General features: G+C 47.2%; 1 protein-coding gene and 1 long non-coding RNA gene across 6 annotated transcripts in view; one reads left to right on the top strand and one right to left on the bottom strand.

Annotated features, from left to right (window-relative positions):
* The window catches only part of LOC143441283 (uncharacterized), a 93573-nt gene that overhangs the window by 3144 nt on the left and 74227 nt on the right, over positions 1-16202 (bottom strand). The window contains exon 4 of the long non-coding RNA XR_013108544.1: positions 11688-11887. This is a non-coding gene — a long non-coding RNA (uncharacterized LOC143441283). The remainder of the gene's footprint in view (positions 1-11687; positions 11888-16202) is intronic.
* Positions 1-16202, top strand: part of Ggta1 (glycoprotein alpha-galactosyltransferase 1 (inactive)) — a 69890-nt gene that overhangs the window by 39143 nt on the left and 14545 nt on the right. For 3 of the 5 annotated variants that reach the window (XM_034494044.2, XM_076928590.1, XM_076928591.1), the window contains exons 2-4: positions 589-704; positions 9824-9912; positions 15041-15076. In XM_034494044.2, coding sequence (XP_034349935.1) covers positions 9833-9912; positions 15041-15076 — 116 coding nt within the window. In that variant the 5' untranslated portion in view covers positions 589-704; positions 9824-9832. Of the gene's footprint in view, positions 1-588; positions 705-8713; positions 8851-9823; positions 9913-15040; positions 15077-16202 lie in introns of those variants that run through there. The other 2 variants (XM_076928589.1, XM_076928592.1) reach the window with 2 other exon arrangements.

Raw genomic sequence — 16202 nt, 5'->3', positions numbered from 1 at the left:
AATTGTCACTTTCTAAGGCAAAGGAATTTAAGTTGAAGCACATAGCTGATGCCCCCTCTCCCACCTTTTAAAACACAAGGTTGCAATGTATCCTAGTTTGGCCTTAAACTCACTGTGTACTCAATACTGGCCTGTTGTACACACAAAACTGTGGCTTCCAGAGCCAGGCTGTGGAGGAAGAGCTCGTCTCGGAGCCACATTTAGGCATCTATCCCATCAGAATGCCTTGTCTGCTCACCTGCCTCTGCTCTGTGCTGTCTCCTACCCGGCTCCATTGCCTGGCCGTTCTTGGAGGTTGATTGCATCTCACAGGGCTCCCGGTTTTCCCTGGGACTGGGTGATATGGAGAGTGGTGGCTTCATCTCTTGTGACTCCTGGCCTGGTTTGGTCCTATAGTTTTTCCTCTTGGTGAGAGAGGACCAGCCCAGAGCCCTGATTCTGCCTTGCCATGTAGACCTGAGTCAACAGCCCTGATAAACAGCCCATTTCCCGGGGCTGAGGGAACAAAGCCCTGTGGCTGCTGCAGAGGGATCTGTCTGCCTACCCCACCCCTCCTCTTCCTGAAACAGCTGTTTATTCTTTTGACAGGAGTTGGAACCCCGTACCTTCCTTTCCTCTGAGCCCTGCCTCCTTCAGCGGGCCGGAGCTCGGTAGAACTCGGTTGCTTTGCCGTTTGCTTTGAAGGGAACACAGCGGACGATGAGGTATGTTCAAAGGATTTGTGTCTCCCAGCCTCAGGTCACCAGGAGCTACTGTTAAGTCACCAAATGGTTCCACCTGAGGGAGGACCCTTGCTCTCTTCCTAAGCTTTCCTTGGTCTCTTCAGTGGTTTTGTTGTCCTTTCCCCTGTGTTTCTGGAAACAGGCCCTGGTGGAATGCTGTCTCGGGGACTTTGGCATTCTGGTTCTCTTGGCAGTGCCCGGGGCTATGCCAGTCAAGGCTGTAGCCTGGAGTCTCTATGTAGGGTTTGAGTTGACAGTGCATGGGTAGGGGCTGAGTTTTGGGCAGGGCATGGTGGGAGGGTGCTGAGCCTTCTCTGCAGTGGGCTGTCTCATATACTTCTCCACTGGCTGGCTGTTCCTGGGAGGTATCACTTGAGGTTGATTTTGTCCCACGCGGCTCTGCTCCCAGGAACAGCCCAGCACTCTCCTAGCTTGTCTCTGCTGTAGAAAATGCTTTGAGGGTGGTTTCTGGGGGCAGCCAGGAAAAATGATAGCTGGATCCTGACTTTAGACTTCCTGAAGGAGACTGAAGCATAGGTGGTGAGGTGTGCCTCAGAACAGGTTGTACTGCCCGTGATGGCGTGTGATGGATGTATCTGTAGATTTAGTCAGAGACCTGGCTCTCACCTTCCTGAATCTGTGTTTTTTCTGACCCTAATGTTATTAATATTTTTTTCTTTCTCTTTGTGTGTATGTACATATCTGTACTTGTGGGCATAGAGGCCAGAAGAGGCTTGCTTTGTTGGATTTCCTGGGGCTAGAATTACAGGTAGTTATGAGCCACTTGGTGTGGGTTTTGGGAACCAAGCTACATTCTCTCTGTAAAAGCAGAAAGTCCTCTTCTCCACTGAGCCGTCTCTCTAGCCCCGACTCCAACCTTCTTAAATAAAACATGATTGGAAGCTAGTTTTGTTTTGTTTTTTCCCCCATCAGTTGTATCATGTTTCTCCCCATGGGGAATTTTGTTTGTTTTTGTCTTGTCTGTCTGTCTGTCTGTCTCTCTCTCTCTCTCTCTCTCTCTCTCCCTCTCTCTCTTTCTTTTTTCTTTTCTTTTTTTTTTTTTTTTTTTTTTTTTTTGAGACAGGGTTTTCCTGTGTAGCCCTGGCTGTCCTGGAACTTACTCTGTAGACCAGGCTGGGCTCAAACTCAGAAACCTATGGGGAATTTTATAATAAAATGGTCTCCCCTTATCCTAACACTGCCCTACTGCCAAGAATAAGACCTAGAGGTGGACACTATGACTTAAAATCCATTGCTTCTGAACGTGTTAAGCAGCCTCATGCCAGCCACCCTTCACTCAAACGTGGTCTCCACCAGAAAACAGAGCCGTGGGTACCACAGCGACCACTGGCGACTGTGAGGCAGAAAAGACATACAAATGAGGACAGTCAACACCAGGCACACAAGGAGATCCCTGCTAAGGCAGAAGAGTGATCCAATCAGGCTTCCCAATTCACCTGAGGAGAAGCTGACCCTACTTAGTGTTTGGCCAGTTTGGGAGTCCATCACAACAACATGGCAATCCTGAGTAGCATAAAGAGATTTGAGTCTGCCCATGACGGCTGGCAGGGCCTTGGAGGCCACCTCCCAGGATGGTCTGCTGTGCACATGGGGAAGCTGATTAATCTTTCGGAGCCTGTTTTCATGTCTATGCAAAATGGGATTAATAATAGTTACATCACAGGATTGTTGTGGTGGAATTGAAAGGCAGCTGGAGAATGTTTTTGTCTGGGCCTGGGTCAGGAAGGAAGCAGGTATGAAAGCTGACTTGATGGCGGGGCGCAGGACACTTTAAGAAAAAGAATTTAAAGTTGTAGATACAATATTCGGTAGGGACGTGAACGTGTAGACTGTAAGAAGGGGCATATCACAGTAGGTGAAAATGGCCAGGTCCTTCAAACACGACACTCAGAAGTCAATAAAATGATGCAAAAGTTGGAAAATGAATGGGATATGTGGAGCTGTGTGATGCACACGTTATACTTCAGCTGCAAATTAAAAAAAAAAATAACATTTTTGCTACATTTAGTTATGTCCATGCATATGTGTCCATATGAGGATATGTGCGCATGTGCACGTGAGTCCAGGTGCCCTTAGAAGCCCGAGGTGTTGAATCCCCTGAGTTAGTTGATTGTGAGCCGCCTTATGCAGATGCTAGGAACCAAGCTCGGTCTTCTGGGAAAGCAGTGTGCACTCTGACCTGCAGAGCCATCTCTCCAGCCGCAGTATCTTTACTAGGATATTCTAGACCAGAGGTTCTCAACCTTCCTATTGCTGCAGCCCTTTAATACCATTCTTCATGTCATGATGCTCCCCAACCATAAAATTATCTTTGTTGCTACTTCATAACTGGTTTTGCTACTGTCAACAGTCATAATGTAAAATTGTGTTTTCTGATGGTCTTAAGTGACCCCCTATGAAAAGGTCATTCAACCCCCAAAGGGGACATGATCCACAGGTTGAGAACCACTGTTCTAGTGGCATTTTCTTTTTATTTTAAATTGCATTTATTTTGTGTGTGTGTGTGTGTGTGTGCACATGTGGGAGTGAGGAGACAATTGTAGGAGTCACTTCTCTCCATCATCTAAGACCCTAGGACCTGGGGATGGAAGTCACTAAAGAAGCAAAAGGAAAAAGAAAGAAAGAAAAGAAGAAAACCAAAAGTTTGGTCTCCGTCACAGCTGATGAGTGGTTATTGCCTACTACTGAGCACTGTGCAGAATTGTTTGTTGTTAGTGGTCTGGACAGCTTCCTGCTCAGGTGGCTTCGGGCAGATCCCCAGCGTGTAGTCCTTGTTCCTTGGTAGGTAGTACATACAGTAGGGCAGCCGGGCCGGGTGCCAGTTTGGGAGAGCGCTGGAGGCTTGGCACACCGTGACCACTGAACAGGAAGAAAGTAAGGCCTGGTTCGGGACCCTGGTGAGTAAGTGGGGCAGCTCCTTGCTTCCTCCTGCAGCCTCAGATAGCTCGGAGCTAGACAGCGACTCCTCCAGACTCTAGGGGATCCTTTCTACTTTAGAACGTGCTTAAGTTTTCTCCTACCTGTACTCTGATATGAATGAAGCTCCATCTTGTGAGGGGACCCAGAGGCCTAAGCTTCATGGGGCTTGGTGAGCCAGCCTCTGTACTGCAGAAACATTGGTTGGCTGAGGAGTCTATCATTAGATCATCCAGTCTAGGAAAAGCATACAGGCCATGGCAGCAGGTTGAGCCCTTGTGCCTAAGGGATGTAGTGTAGATACCTGGGACTGATTTCCCATCCAGACCTGGAGAAGCCTGGAGAAGCCTGGTGCAAATGACTTCTTTATGGACTGTGAAGCTCTGCTTCCAGAGCAGGAGGCTGACCCTTCGTCTTCTAAGAGGACGGCCTCGGCCTCTTTCCTGTCTGTTGTTGGGAAATGCCTGATGTGCGAACCCACGAGAAATAGCAGGGCTTCTCTGCTGCAACCTTGCCCCAGAATGGGCATAGCAAGGTTTCTCTTAGCCTGCACCTGGCGTCTTGCGCTCATCCCGGCTGCTCTGTGAGGGGCATCATGTGAGCTGGAGTCTCACACCCAGCTCTGCATCCGTGACTGGAACCTCTCTCCCTAAGAACATTGTCATGGTCATAGGTGCCATTTGTGGAGAGCATGCTGACTGCCTGGTACAGCGTGCTTTGTAGGCACAGTCTATTTCTGTCCTTTGTAAAGCCTTTATATTGTGTCTCTATATTATACATGAGACAAAACCTCAGGTTAAAGCAACTTCCCCAGGGGATACATCTAGGACCCTGCTGGTGGTCAGTGTCACTCTGATCTTTACCTGTAGTGCTGGATTAAAACACTCTTGGATATAATTGAGGGTTTGGGGAAACCAAAGGCTGCTGTTGTAGGCAGAGGATTAGTACAGAGGTGCAGTGTCTCCTTAGCATGGCTAGTGTGGAGAGTTCTATCACCAGAAATGTGTGTGGGTACACGTGTGTGCATGTGTGTGAACATGCACATGTGGATGTGTGCGTGCAAGTATGCACACTGTGTTTGTGTGTGCATGTGTGTGTATGTGTGTATTTTGTGTTTGTGTGTCTGCACGTGTCTGTGTGCGTGTATATGTAGTTAACAGACAGTGCCCAGTTTGCCATTCTATTGTTTTGTTTGCTTTTCTAACATTTGTTATTCCTGGACACTCTATGGCCTGTTTAGCCTTTTGCCTCCTGTTCTGGAATGGAGGGTCCTAAATGGCCTTGTTTACTCACATGCCTCTGTGTTCAAAAGCCCACTGGTACCCTAACCTAATCCATGTAGTTGATGGGTCAGAGTGCTGCAGGACTGAAGTCCCTCGGGGACTCTCACTGATTTGTTTATTCCACAAATATGCATGCACCTACCAAGCCCCCTACAGAGCCTAGGCCAATCTGGACTCACTATGTCTGCTCATTCCTTGGGGAGAAAAAGAGTAGCTTTCAAGCCCTGGGGCAGGAGTGCAGGCAGGGAAGAGAGCACTTCCTAGGAGGTTCGGTTTCTTTGGCAAATGCTTTTTTCTCCCTGCCTGTCTCTTGCTCTCCAAGACAGTGATAATGACTTTTCCAGCCAGGCCCCTGGTGAGGTTCACCTTTCACCCTGATTGAGATGCAGAAAACAGGAGCTGCCCAGAGTCTGCTCCAGAGAGGAATTGTTTGGAAGGAATGTTTCCATCTGGCTGGTGGATCTGTGAGGTTCTCTGAGGGATGTTCATTGAGCCATGAACTGGATCCGGGAAGGTGGATGCTTCCCAGCGTGGCTCTGCCTTGTGAGATGCCACCAACACTGGTGTGCTCCCGGGAGGAGAGATGCAGGGTCTGCGAACCCATGCAGGAGCCAAGTTCTGCAGGGTTGAATCTGGGAGTAGCCAGAGGATGGAGTGAGAGGTGATTAGGTCACAGGGTCTCAGAGTTGGCAGAAGAGCTACAGGCTACCATAGGCGCATGTGTTCTCTCTCTCTCTCTCTCTCTCTGTTTTTAATTTAATTTAATTTAATTTATTTTTTTAAGACTGGATTTCTCAGTGTAGCCCTGTCTGTCCTAGAACTAGCTCTATAGACCAGGATGGTCCTGAACTCAAAAATCCACTTGCCTTTTTGGAGTGCTGAGATTAAAGACACAGGCCGCCATGCCCTGCCCTCTGTCTTTTAAAGTATAATTCCTATTTTTATTTTTTTCCCAGATGTTTCTACAAATTATAGGAGAGACCACACATTCACTTTTAAAAGAGATAAACATACTTATTAGAGAGCTTGATCTTAGATTGACCTGTAAGAAATGATCGTGTTGTTGTAACCCCCCTGGGCTTTCTAAAACATAAGTGCCTACTGTATACATCTTCTGTAAAGCCATGCAGCTAAAAGTTACGACATGTGAAAGGTGCTTGTAGTAAGAAGAACAGCCATCTGAAGCCACTTCTTGACATGGGCTTTAGTGGAGGTCGTGGGGCAACGTCAGCATGTCTAAATCATGCTAGGGGTACTTGGTCCTTGAGAGTCACTTCTGATGTCAATTCCTGAAGTCTACGAAAGTCACATACACCTACCAGGCTCAGGAGGATGGGTGGGGATCAGGAGTGCTGGACTGGACTGCCTCTGGTGGCACAGGTGACTCTGCTGCTCTGTGTCCTGCTCCTTCATTTGGAAGAGGCTTTGGATTTGATTCTAGGTGAATCAAATGTATGTAGCTTATGTAGCTGAGCCTGGAAGCCCAGGCTCGTCCTTGCCACTCAGCAAGCACAGGGTGTCCTTGTTCTTGATCAGAGAAATTTGCATGTCTCTGCAGCAGCTCATGCTCCGGCTGGGCTAGAGCAGATGGTGAGGCCTTGAAAGTCCCTCATTTGAGTCCATTTGTATAAGCAGGATCCCAGAGCTCTCCTTTCTCCAAGTGTCCTGAGCACTTTCTAAGGACCAGCCCTCGTTTCTCCAGATCCTCCCAGCTGCCTCTTTAATGAACATTAGTAATGAAGGCTAACATTTTAAAAGAGTATTTATCCTGTTATGGCACCGCTCTGAAATCACTGCTCTCTCTCCTTTCTTCTTTCTCTCTCTCTTTCTCTCCCTCCCTCCCTCCCAAGGCAGTCTTACTATGTAACCCTGGTTGGCCTGGCAGTGATCTACCTACTTCTGTCTCCTGAGTTCTGGGATTAAAGGTGCGCGCACGAGAGAGAGAGAGAGAGAGAGAGAGAGAGAGAGAGAGAGAGAGAGAGAGAGAGAGAGAGACTGACACTGTGTGTGTGTGTGTGTGGGGGGTGGTGGTGGCTCAGACACCAGGATGTGCCTTGGTGGTCACAGGACGATACTTGGGAGCCGGTTCTCTCCTTCCCTACATTTTGAGCATCAGGCTCAAGCTGCAGGCTTTTCTCAGAAAAAGTTACACACAGAGCCATCTCTCTGGCCCTTGTTTGTTATTTGAAATAGAGTCTTGCTGTGTGTAGCCCAGGCTGTCCTCAATTTTGCATCCCCCATCACTAATCTTATCCCCATTGTCAAAACAAGAAATCTGCAGCTCTGGGCCCAGATAGGTTGAATTCAGACTTTGCTTAACACCCACAGTGTAGCACTCTCATGCAGCTGAACAGAGAGCTCTGTGCATCCTGTCTTAAAGCCTTAGCCCACAGTAACATACCTAATCCAACAAGGCCACACTTCCTCCAACAAGGCTATACCTCCTAATAGTGCCACTCCCTGGGCCAAGCATATACAAACCACATCCCACTCACTGACCCCCATAGGCTTGTTCAAACACGAGTCTACCGGAGCCATTCCTAGCCATAGCATAATAAAAAATACGTTTAGTCCAACTTCCAAAGCCCCCATAATCTATAGCAGTCTCAACAATGTTCAAAATCTCCAAAGTTCAAAATCTCTTCCGAGATTCATCCAGTCACTTAACTGTAATCCCTAAAGCAAGACAGGAAACCAGCTAGGCAAACTCTGTGCCTGCGTGTCTGATGTCAAAGTGGTCTTTAGATCTCCAACTCCTTTTTCATCTTTCTTGACTATGTAAGGCCCCCACGAATGGAGGACCTCACCCAAGCCTCGGGAATTCGAGGCCACCCATTAATTGTAAGACACTGAACTTGATGTAATCAGCAAGAGGCATATTTTAATCAGTATACTGAGGTCAAGACCCATGACCCACGCAGGGTCAGTGGGGTCTGACCCCGGGGCTTTGGAGACAGAGAGAATTTAAAGCCCAAAACCACAACTCAGGGGGGAACCACAACCCAGGGGGAGTAAAGGAGGGCTATTGGAGAGCACCTGTGGAAAGTCCCAGCCCATTATTCAGTTTGTGACAGGGTACAAGGAACAGGCTATTCTCTAAGAGCCTATACGTAATCAGCCATCTATCTTGTGGTCAGCCAAGTTCCTAGTATCCAGGGTGTACGGGCACGCTAACTTGAACTCCCAGCTCAAACCCTATTCAATCTATCATCTATTTTGTCTTGTGGGTAGCTAGTTTCCTAGGACCCAGAGCGCAGAACAAGCTGATCTGCACTCTTGACTCCATCTGTGGAAGGTTTTAAAATGTTTAACTCTTTCAACTGCAACACAAGTCTTTCTCTTGGGCTGGTTTCATCCTGTTAGCAGCTTTTCTCAGCAGGTATCCCATGGCTCTGGCATCTTTAAGATCTTGGGGTCTCCAAGTCAACTTCAGCTTCAAAGCTTCTTGTTCCAATGTCTGGGATCCATACCTGATCTTCTGGGCTCCTCCAAAGGGCTTTCATCACTTCCCCAGCTCTGCCCTCTGTAGCACTCTAGGCTCTAGTTGACTACACCCCACTGCTGCTGCTGTTTTGGGTGATGACCCTATGGTACTGGCAAGTAGGTGCAAGCTGTCATAGAAGAGTGAATCTTCCTTCTCCCAGTATCCTTCTGTAGCCTCCAGCAGAGGATGTGGCTTAGATTAAAGGTGTGTACCACCACACCTGCATCTAAAACTTGCTTTGTTCCAGGCCAACTTTCAGCTCAAGAGATCTGCTTACCTCAATCTCCTGGAATTAAAGGCCTGCACTACCTTGCCTGGACCTAAGATTTTCATGGTCACTATGCTTCAAGATCTCCATGTCAAGATCTCCATGTCAAGATCTAAGTCAGAAACAAGTCTTCCATCCTCAAGATCTGGATCACAGGTGTGCCCTCTGTTTCTGGATTGTAGTTCATTCCGGATATAGTCAAGTTGACAGCCAGGAACAGCCATCACAAGCCCATTGTGGAATGCCCTGCCCTAGAGGTCCTCTTCCCTTTATTGTGGCAGCTCTTGTCTTTATCTCCAGTGTTGAACTGTCTTGCCCATTCTGCATCCTGCCTTCCCTGATTCATCACCACCCTGAAGCACTTCTCAGTCCGTTATGTTCTTCCCTTTCTTTCACAATCTTATGTAGCATTAAAAAAAATACCCGAACACCTCCTTCAGTAGTTCCAGTTGTTGGCTGGCTTGGGAGGGTGTGGTGGGGTGAACCAGGTGGGGCTGAAAGAGGGGCACATGTTTAGATTATAAAGACTCATTAGAGCAAGTCTTCAGTCCTCTGGCAACAAAGAGCTGGTGAGTGGGAGCCTCAGAGGTAACTAGAATTATCTGGAACGTAGTACAGCTACCTCCTCTCTTTCCTGTGCCCACATGGATGGGCCTTAGTATCTCTCTCAGAACACAAAGCCTCATTAACTGTGCTGGCCTAATTGGCCATGACTAGTTTGTGTACTGGAGGGATGTGGGGAGGGGTAAACACGTGTCTCAGCTCTAGTGAATTACACACAAATGTATCCTGTTAGAAAGGATGTGGGCAGATGCCTTTTACTGTCTTTATTGCATTAAATATTTTATGTGTATGAGTGTTTTTCCTGTGTGTGTGTGTATGTATGTATGTGCACCACTTGTATGTATGATCCCCATGGAGGCTGGACTAGGGAGCGCATCAGATCCCAAGAAATTAGGGTTATCCATGGCTGTGAACTGCAATGTGAATGCTGGGAACTGAAACCAGCAGGTGTTGCCTTGAGCTCACTAAACCATGGAGCTGTTTCTCCAGCCCCAGAAGCCATCTCTCACTCCAGAATTAACTTATTTAATGTATTTCCCCCTCTGTTTTCTCCCTGCCTCTACAGGAGAAAATAATGAATGTCAAGGGAAAAATAATCCTGTCGATGCTGATTGTCTCAACCGTGGTTGTCGTGTTTTGGGAATATGTCAACAGGTAATTATGAAGCCAGCTAGAAAGGCTGCTTTCATTCCGTGTGACTGGTGCCAGCTGAGTGACCAAGCAGGCTGAACATAAGGAACAGAGCCATAAACAGGATTCCACTCTTCCTATGTTTCTGAGCCCTGGATGGCCATTAAAACTGCAGACTATCCAGGACACTTCTGCCTAAGTAATTATCCTCCTTCTTGCCATGCTCCTCAGACCTCGAATTTCTGCAGGCTAGACGCAGAGAAAAAGTACATTAAGCCAAAACCACAATCTTAAGTAATTTGTATAAGCAGATCCAGAAAATTCAAGCCAGGCAGGGTGGTGGAATCCTTGTACTTAGAAGGCAGAGGCAGGAGGGTCATACAAATGTAAGACCCCAAGCTTGTCTACATAATGACTTCCAGGCCAGTCATAGCCTTACAAGGAGACCCTGACTCTAAAAATAAAGGGGCTGGAGAGGTGGCTCAGCAGCTAAGAGCACTGGCTGATTTTTCAGAGGACCTGGGTTTGATTCCTAGCACCCGCATGTGTGGTGACTCACGGACACCTGTAACTCCAGTGTCAGGGGTCCTACATTGTTTTCTGGCCTCCATGGGCACCAGAACACAAATGGAGCATATCCACACATGCAGGCAAAGCGTGCATATGCATAAAACTGAAAAATAAATAAAGGAAAAAAGATAAATAAAATTCAGGTAGGAATTCCACAAGAAACCAGTCTTAAAATATTTGTAGGATTAAAGGGACCATTCATGTTGCTGGGTTTTGCTACAACAATACCAAATTTTACCAGTGATTCATTCATGCCTGGCTGACTCTTCTTCCCTCCCTTGGAAAGCAGGGTGAATAAAGTGGTCCTCAATTGTCAGATGCATCTGTGAATTAAAGTCTCTGAGCTGCCTCTGTTCCTGTAAGCTCTGGTGTCTGTGGCCTCATGGGGAGATACATCTCCCCCAGAAAGTCCCTGCAGGCTCCTAAGAAGGAACACTGCCTGAGCTCCATTCCACTTTAGCAGGTCCAGAGCTGACTGGAGTAGCTTTCTCAGAATACTGTTTTCACGGTGAAATGTTTAGTGGCCCAGGACTTCTTTAATCTGGCTTGCCATCTGATTTACCAACTTTCAGAATCTCGAGTTTTAAAATCAGTTGAGCCAGCAGAACTCTCTTGGCTACAAAATAGAAACTGTATCTTTAGGTCCAGGAGTAGGAGGGGCAACCTTCCAGTCAGAATGCAGAAGATAGGAGTTTCAAGGTGTGGCTAGCATGTAACTCCTTTGGGATGTTCTGTCATTTCGTTTTGAATAGCTGCTTTTGAGAAAAGGCCTGACAAGGTAGGGTGTGACCAATTTAAAAGGTCTGAAGAGTAGGCCATTTGAATTCACGAAGCTAGTTCGAGTAAGAGATGCTTCACTTGTTGGATATGGCAATCCTTAGGCTCTTGGGCGGAAGAACATACTGGCTAGAGCATAAAGCCAGACTGCCTGGTTGGTCCTGGGCTCCCATTAACTGCCTGTGTGACCTTGGACAAGTTACTCAGCTACTCTGTTCTTCAGTTCCCTACTTTTAAAAATGAGGATCATATCCCAGTATGGTGGATCATACCTGCAATCCCCACACTTGAGTGGTTGAGTCAGGATCACACTGAATTAAAGCCAACCTGGGTTACATATAAGGTTAAGGCCAACCTGAACTAGATAATGAGACTCTGGTTTTTGTTTTTGTTTAAGAAAAACCCTCAAAACAAAACCATAGAAATCACAGATCAGTGGTAGGAACACTTACCTAGCTTGGGCAAGGAATCCTTGCACCCCTGATGAGCAAACAAGAACATCCCCTCTGCCTTCATCATCCTCATCTTGGTCATCTCTGTCATCATAGTAAGGTACCACAGCTTTCATGGCTTCAGCCAGAGAGTCTTAAGTGAAGGTGCCTTCCTTGTCAGTTCCCAGGTGAAGCTTTCTCCTTGGTTTGCAAACAGCCACCTTCTCCCCAGATGCACACATGATGGAGGAGAACAAGCAACTTATAAGCAACTGGTTTCTTTTCTTATAAAACCACTAAACCCATCATGAGGTCCCAGCCTTGGACTCCCATCTAAATCTAATTATTTTCCCAATATCCACCTCCACGTGCCACCTCCTGGGGACAGGGCTTCAACAGACAGATTCACTGCACAGTAGCAGCCTTTGCTCTGATGGGCAAAACATGGCATCAAGATGGTGGCATATAGAAGGAATGTCTCCAACTGCTGGGCTTGTCCAAGAAAGCATGAGCCCTCTGGAGCTGGAACACTCATTTGGATAACCAGCAAGCTCTGAACTGAGTTTGATTAGACACCATTGGTTTTGTCTAATTAGAGCTGTGCCTCTGTCTTTCAAGAGGCTCACAAATGAAGACACAGTGAGCAGTGAGCTGGCTCAGTGGTTAAGAGCCCTTGCTGCTCTTCTAGAGGACCTGGGTTTAGTTCATAGTGCCATCACTGGGTAGCTCACAGCTGCCTGTAACTCCAGCTCCCCGGGATTCAGTGCCCTCCTCTGGCCTCCACAGGTACTGCACACATCAGCATCCCCCAGCACCTCTCCCCCCCCCAACACGGGTGGGAGGGTGGGGGGGGGAGGGAGGGAAGCAGGCAGAAGAATTGAAAGCTCTTGAGCACATATGAGTACAACATTTCAGAAAGAGCATTGCTATCTTTGCTGCCAAGCACAAGCTCTGAGCATCATAGCTGCAGGGGCTGGCTACTTTTTAGGCAGTTTGATACTCAGACTCTAGATACATTGTTTTCTTACTAATGAAATCACTTGTTTTTCTGCCAGAGTCCAGAGAGGGCCATAGAGTCCAAACTGGCCATGCACTGACCTGAGGTGGACTAAGGGCATCCACCCTAGAGTGGCAGGTGGCACTGTGCTCAAAGAGATTTAAATATAACTTATTGACTATATCTAACAACTAATATATATGTCATTTAAAACTAATATTGCCTTCTGGGCCATACAGGACTGTAGTGAGACCCTGTTTCAAAAATAATAATAGTGGCTGGAGAGATGGCTCAGTTAAGAGTATTCACTGCTCCTTCAGAGGACCCAGGTTTGATTCCTAGCACCCACATGGTGGCTCACAACTATCTGTAACTCCAGTTCAGGGGCTCTGATGTTGTTTTCTACCTCCATGGGAAGTGATGCAGGCAAAACACCTATTCACATAAAACTTTTTTGAAAAAATAATAAGTGAATAAATAGAACATGGCCCAGGAAGACATTTGATTTCAAGGTTTTTGAAAATACAGAGCCATATTTTAGAGCCGGAAGGAATCTCACAGGTTAACGTTACCATAGTGACAAGAAGGTGATGGAGGTGTCTGAAGTTACTGAGCATGTGTGGACACCCTAGGCTGTGTGGCTCCTGTTCTTAGAGTAGTCTGCTAAGTGGGAATGACTGTGAGTCTTTTTTTTTTTTTTTGGTTTTTCGAGACAGGGTTTCTCTGTGTAGTCCTGGCTGTCCTGGAACTCACTCTGTAGACCAGGCTGGCCTCGAACTCAGAAATCTGCCTGCCTCTGCCTCCCAAGTGCTGGGATTAAAGGCGTGTGCCACCACCGCCCGGCGACTGTGAGTCTTGATGAGAACACCAAGTCTCAAGAATGTTCAACATTAAGGTTTATGTTCACGTTTGGGGAGGATGTATTTAGATAACAGAATGGAGGCCAGCTTTGCAGGAGAGTGGGGTGGGGTGGTCAGTAGTGGTTCCTATCTTTGTTCTAAATAGAATTGGATCTTGAGATCCTCTGCTTCAGGCTCCATGGAGAGCTCTCATCATCTGAGTGTGCAAAGGCCACATGGATGCCCAAAGAGAGCTCTTCCCCATAGGGTGCCACAGTATGAATGGGAGAGATCTGTGGATAAGGATTTAAAGTGGATGAAGGAAGTCGAGGTAGAGAGGAGACCATGAGATAAGGAGGCAGAGACCGCCTGGCCTGGCTTGGAAGGAGATTCATAGACACTTATAAAACACATTCTGTGGTCAAGGTGCCATGGTGGGATTGGCTCAAGGAGGGCACAGAAGAGGTGACCTTTTGAAGGTAGATGCTTGCTCCCTAGGCGGAGGCTTGAGTTCTGGTGTGGGGAGGAAGTGGGGAGGGAAATAAGGACCAAAGAGACCCTGGTAGAATCTGAAACAACTATTACTGTCGGATGAGCAAAGTCAGGTGTAGGGCTTTGGGTACAGTGCCTCTGCTCAGAACCAAATTATTCAGTATGGCACTAAGTCCTGCCTTTTTGAAACACTTCTCAGTTTGTAGTCTTCGTTGGTCATTCCTATGCAAAGCAAAGAGACCTCAAACTTGTGGCCTCTGCTGCTCAAGGCTGGAATTACAGGCACCAAGCCAACACACATATTCCCCAGAAGCCTCTCTGGTCAGCACTGTCATCAGCCATGGCTGCCTTGACCACTGCCCTACTTCCTAACTGTGCCCCATACCAACTCTTTCCGCCCACTGCTGCTCTCCAGCAACACTAGCTTTCAAACAGTTCTTCACAGGCAAATCCCCAGCAGGTCAGATTTGTGTGGCTGTATGTTGCCTTCTCTGTTACATTGTATATCTCAGGGCTAAGGACCTGTCTTCCCCGAACTGCAGTGAGTCCCAGCACTAGGTGTGTAGGACATGCCCAGCAAGTCTTACAGAGTGACTGACTAGAGCTAGTATCCTAAAGTAGTTGTCGCTGGCCTAGACTTCTGAGTGCTGGTTAAAGCAAGGCCCTTAGGGTCTGCTCAGCAGAAGGGATCTGAACTGAATGTGGCAGGCTGTTTCCTGTGGGGGAAGATATATCCTCAGTATGAGATGGCTGGTCATGGTGCTTCCACCTTCCCTGCCTTCCTTTTTGCCCAGCATCTGGGACTGTGGTGAAAGAGGACCTTCCGGTCACGTAACAGACAGCCGGGTGACTTTAAGAGAGAATGGGGAAAAAAAATTATCTCCCAAACAAAAAAACAAGAATTGAGAGTGTTTAGATGCCCACTTCTGTTCCTCAGCGATGCTTGCGGAAATCCCCTGAGAGTCCAGCAATTAAGGAAAACCACTGAAGTGAAGACTTTCTGAGAATTAAAAGTATGTGACATGTTTTTTTTCTTTTGCCTTTAGCCCAGAAGGCTCTTTCTTGTGGATCTATCACACAAAGTAAGTGTTCTGAATTCGGCGTATCTATTGGATGTCTCGCTCACTTGATCTTTTAGTCCCGACAGTTGATTTCCTCTCTACAAGCCAGCCAATGTGCTGTTCAGGCCACAGTATAGGGAGAAGGAGAGAGCCCAGGAGAGGGAGGAGGATTCCTCGGGCCCTGGGGTTGGGGGTGTACTCTACCAGTCCCCAAACTGGTCTTTATAGAAGAGTGATGAATTTTACTCTCAGTTCTGATCAGGGGACTCCCCTCAAATAGTGTCATATGGGGATCACTTTTGGTTGATTTAGGAAAAGAACCCAGGGAACTGGCTGCTGTAGCATGTACCTGCAGTGCTGGTATGGAGGGAGGCACAGAGGAGGAGTTATGTTAATCTTTAGTTTCTTATCTTTTGCATGGTGGCCAGGAAGCTCAGAAGGAATTATTCATAACGGCTGGCTTTCGCCACACTTAGCCTTTGTTTGGGTGTAATTCATCCCCTGCTGTTACACCTGGCTTGTATCCTTAGCTGCTGAGGGATCTTGGTCACACACTCAAAGCCACTGAGCCTTCACTTCAGCTGTAAAGACGAGAATAGATGTGAAACTTTAATTTGGGATTGCCAAGGTCATGTGAAAATATACACCGGGTAACCAAAATGAATGAGTGGCGTTGTCTTGGTGTATGTGTGGTATGTACATGTGTGTGAGCCGGCGTCTGCACTTGTGCTTGTCTATGCGTGTGCCAGAGTGGGCCAGAGGACAACATTTATTATTCTATTCTTCTGTATTTCAAGTTTAGAGACAAAGTCTCTTGCTGAACCCGAGTATTATTTTTGGCTACACCAGCTGGTTACCCAGCCCAAGATCTTTCTGTTCCCACACACCACTACCCCATACTGCCAGGATTCTAGACTTGCACCACTCGCTTTGACTTTTGTCTGAGTGCTGGGCATCTGAACTTGGCTCCTCATGCTTTTGAAACAAGCACTTTATCCACAGAGCAACCTTCCTAGCTGCCAATATTGCTTTTTTATTAAAATTGTGTGTGTGTGTGTGTGTGTGTGTGTACATGTGCAGATCAGAGGATAACTTAGTTCTTTCTTTATACTCAAATGGTTCCAGGAATTGAACTCGGGTTATCAGA

Source organism: Arvicanthis niloticus, chromosome 2 (genome assembly GCF_011762505.2).
Source record: "Arvicanthis niloticus isolate mArvNil1 chromosome 2, mArvNil1.pat.X, whole genome shotgun sequence".
Taxonomy (NCBI): domain Eukaryota; kingdom Metazoa; phylum Chordata; class Mammalia; order Rodentia; family Muridae; genus Arvicanthis; species Arvicanthis niloticus.
Note: the sequence above shows the minus strand (reverse complement) of the source record. Positions and strands in the feature narration are given on the sequence as shown.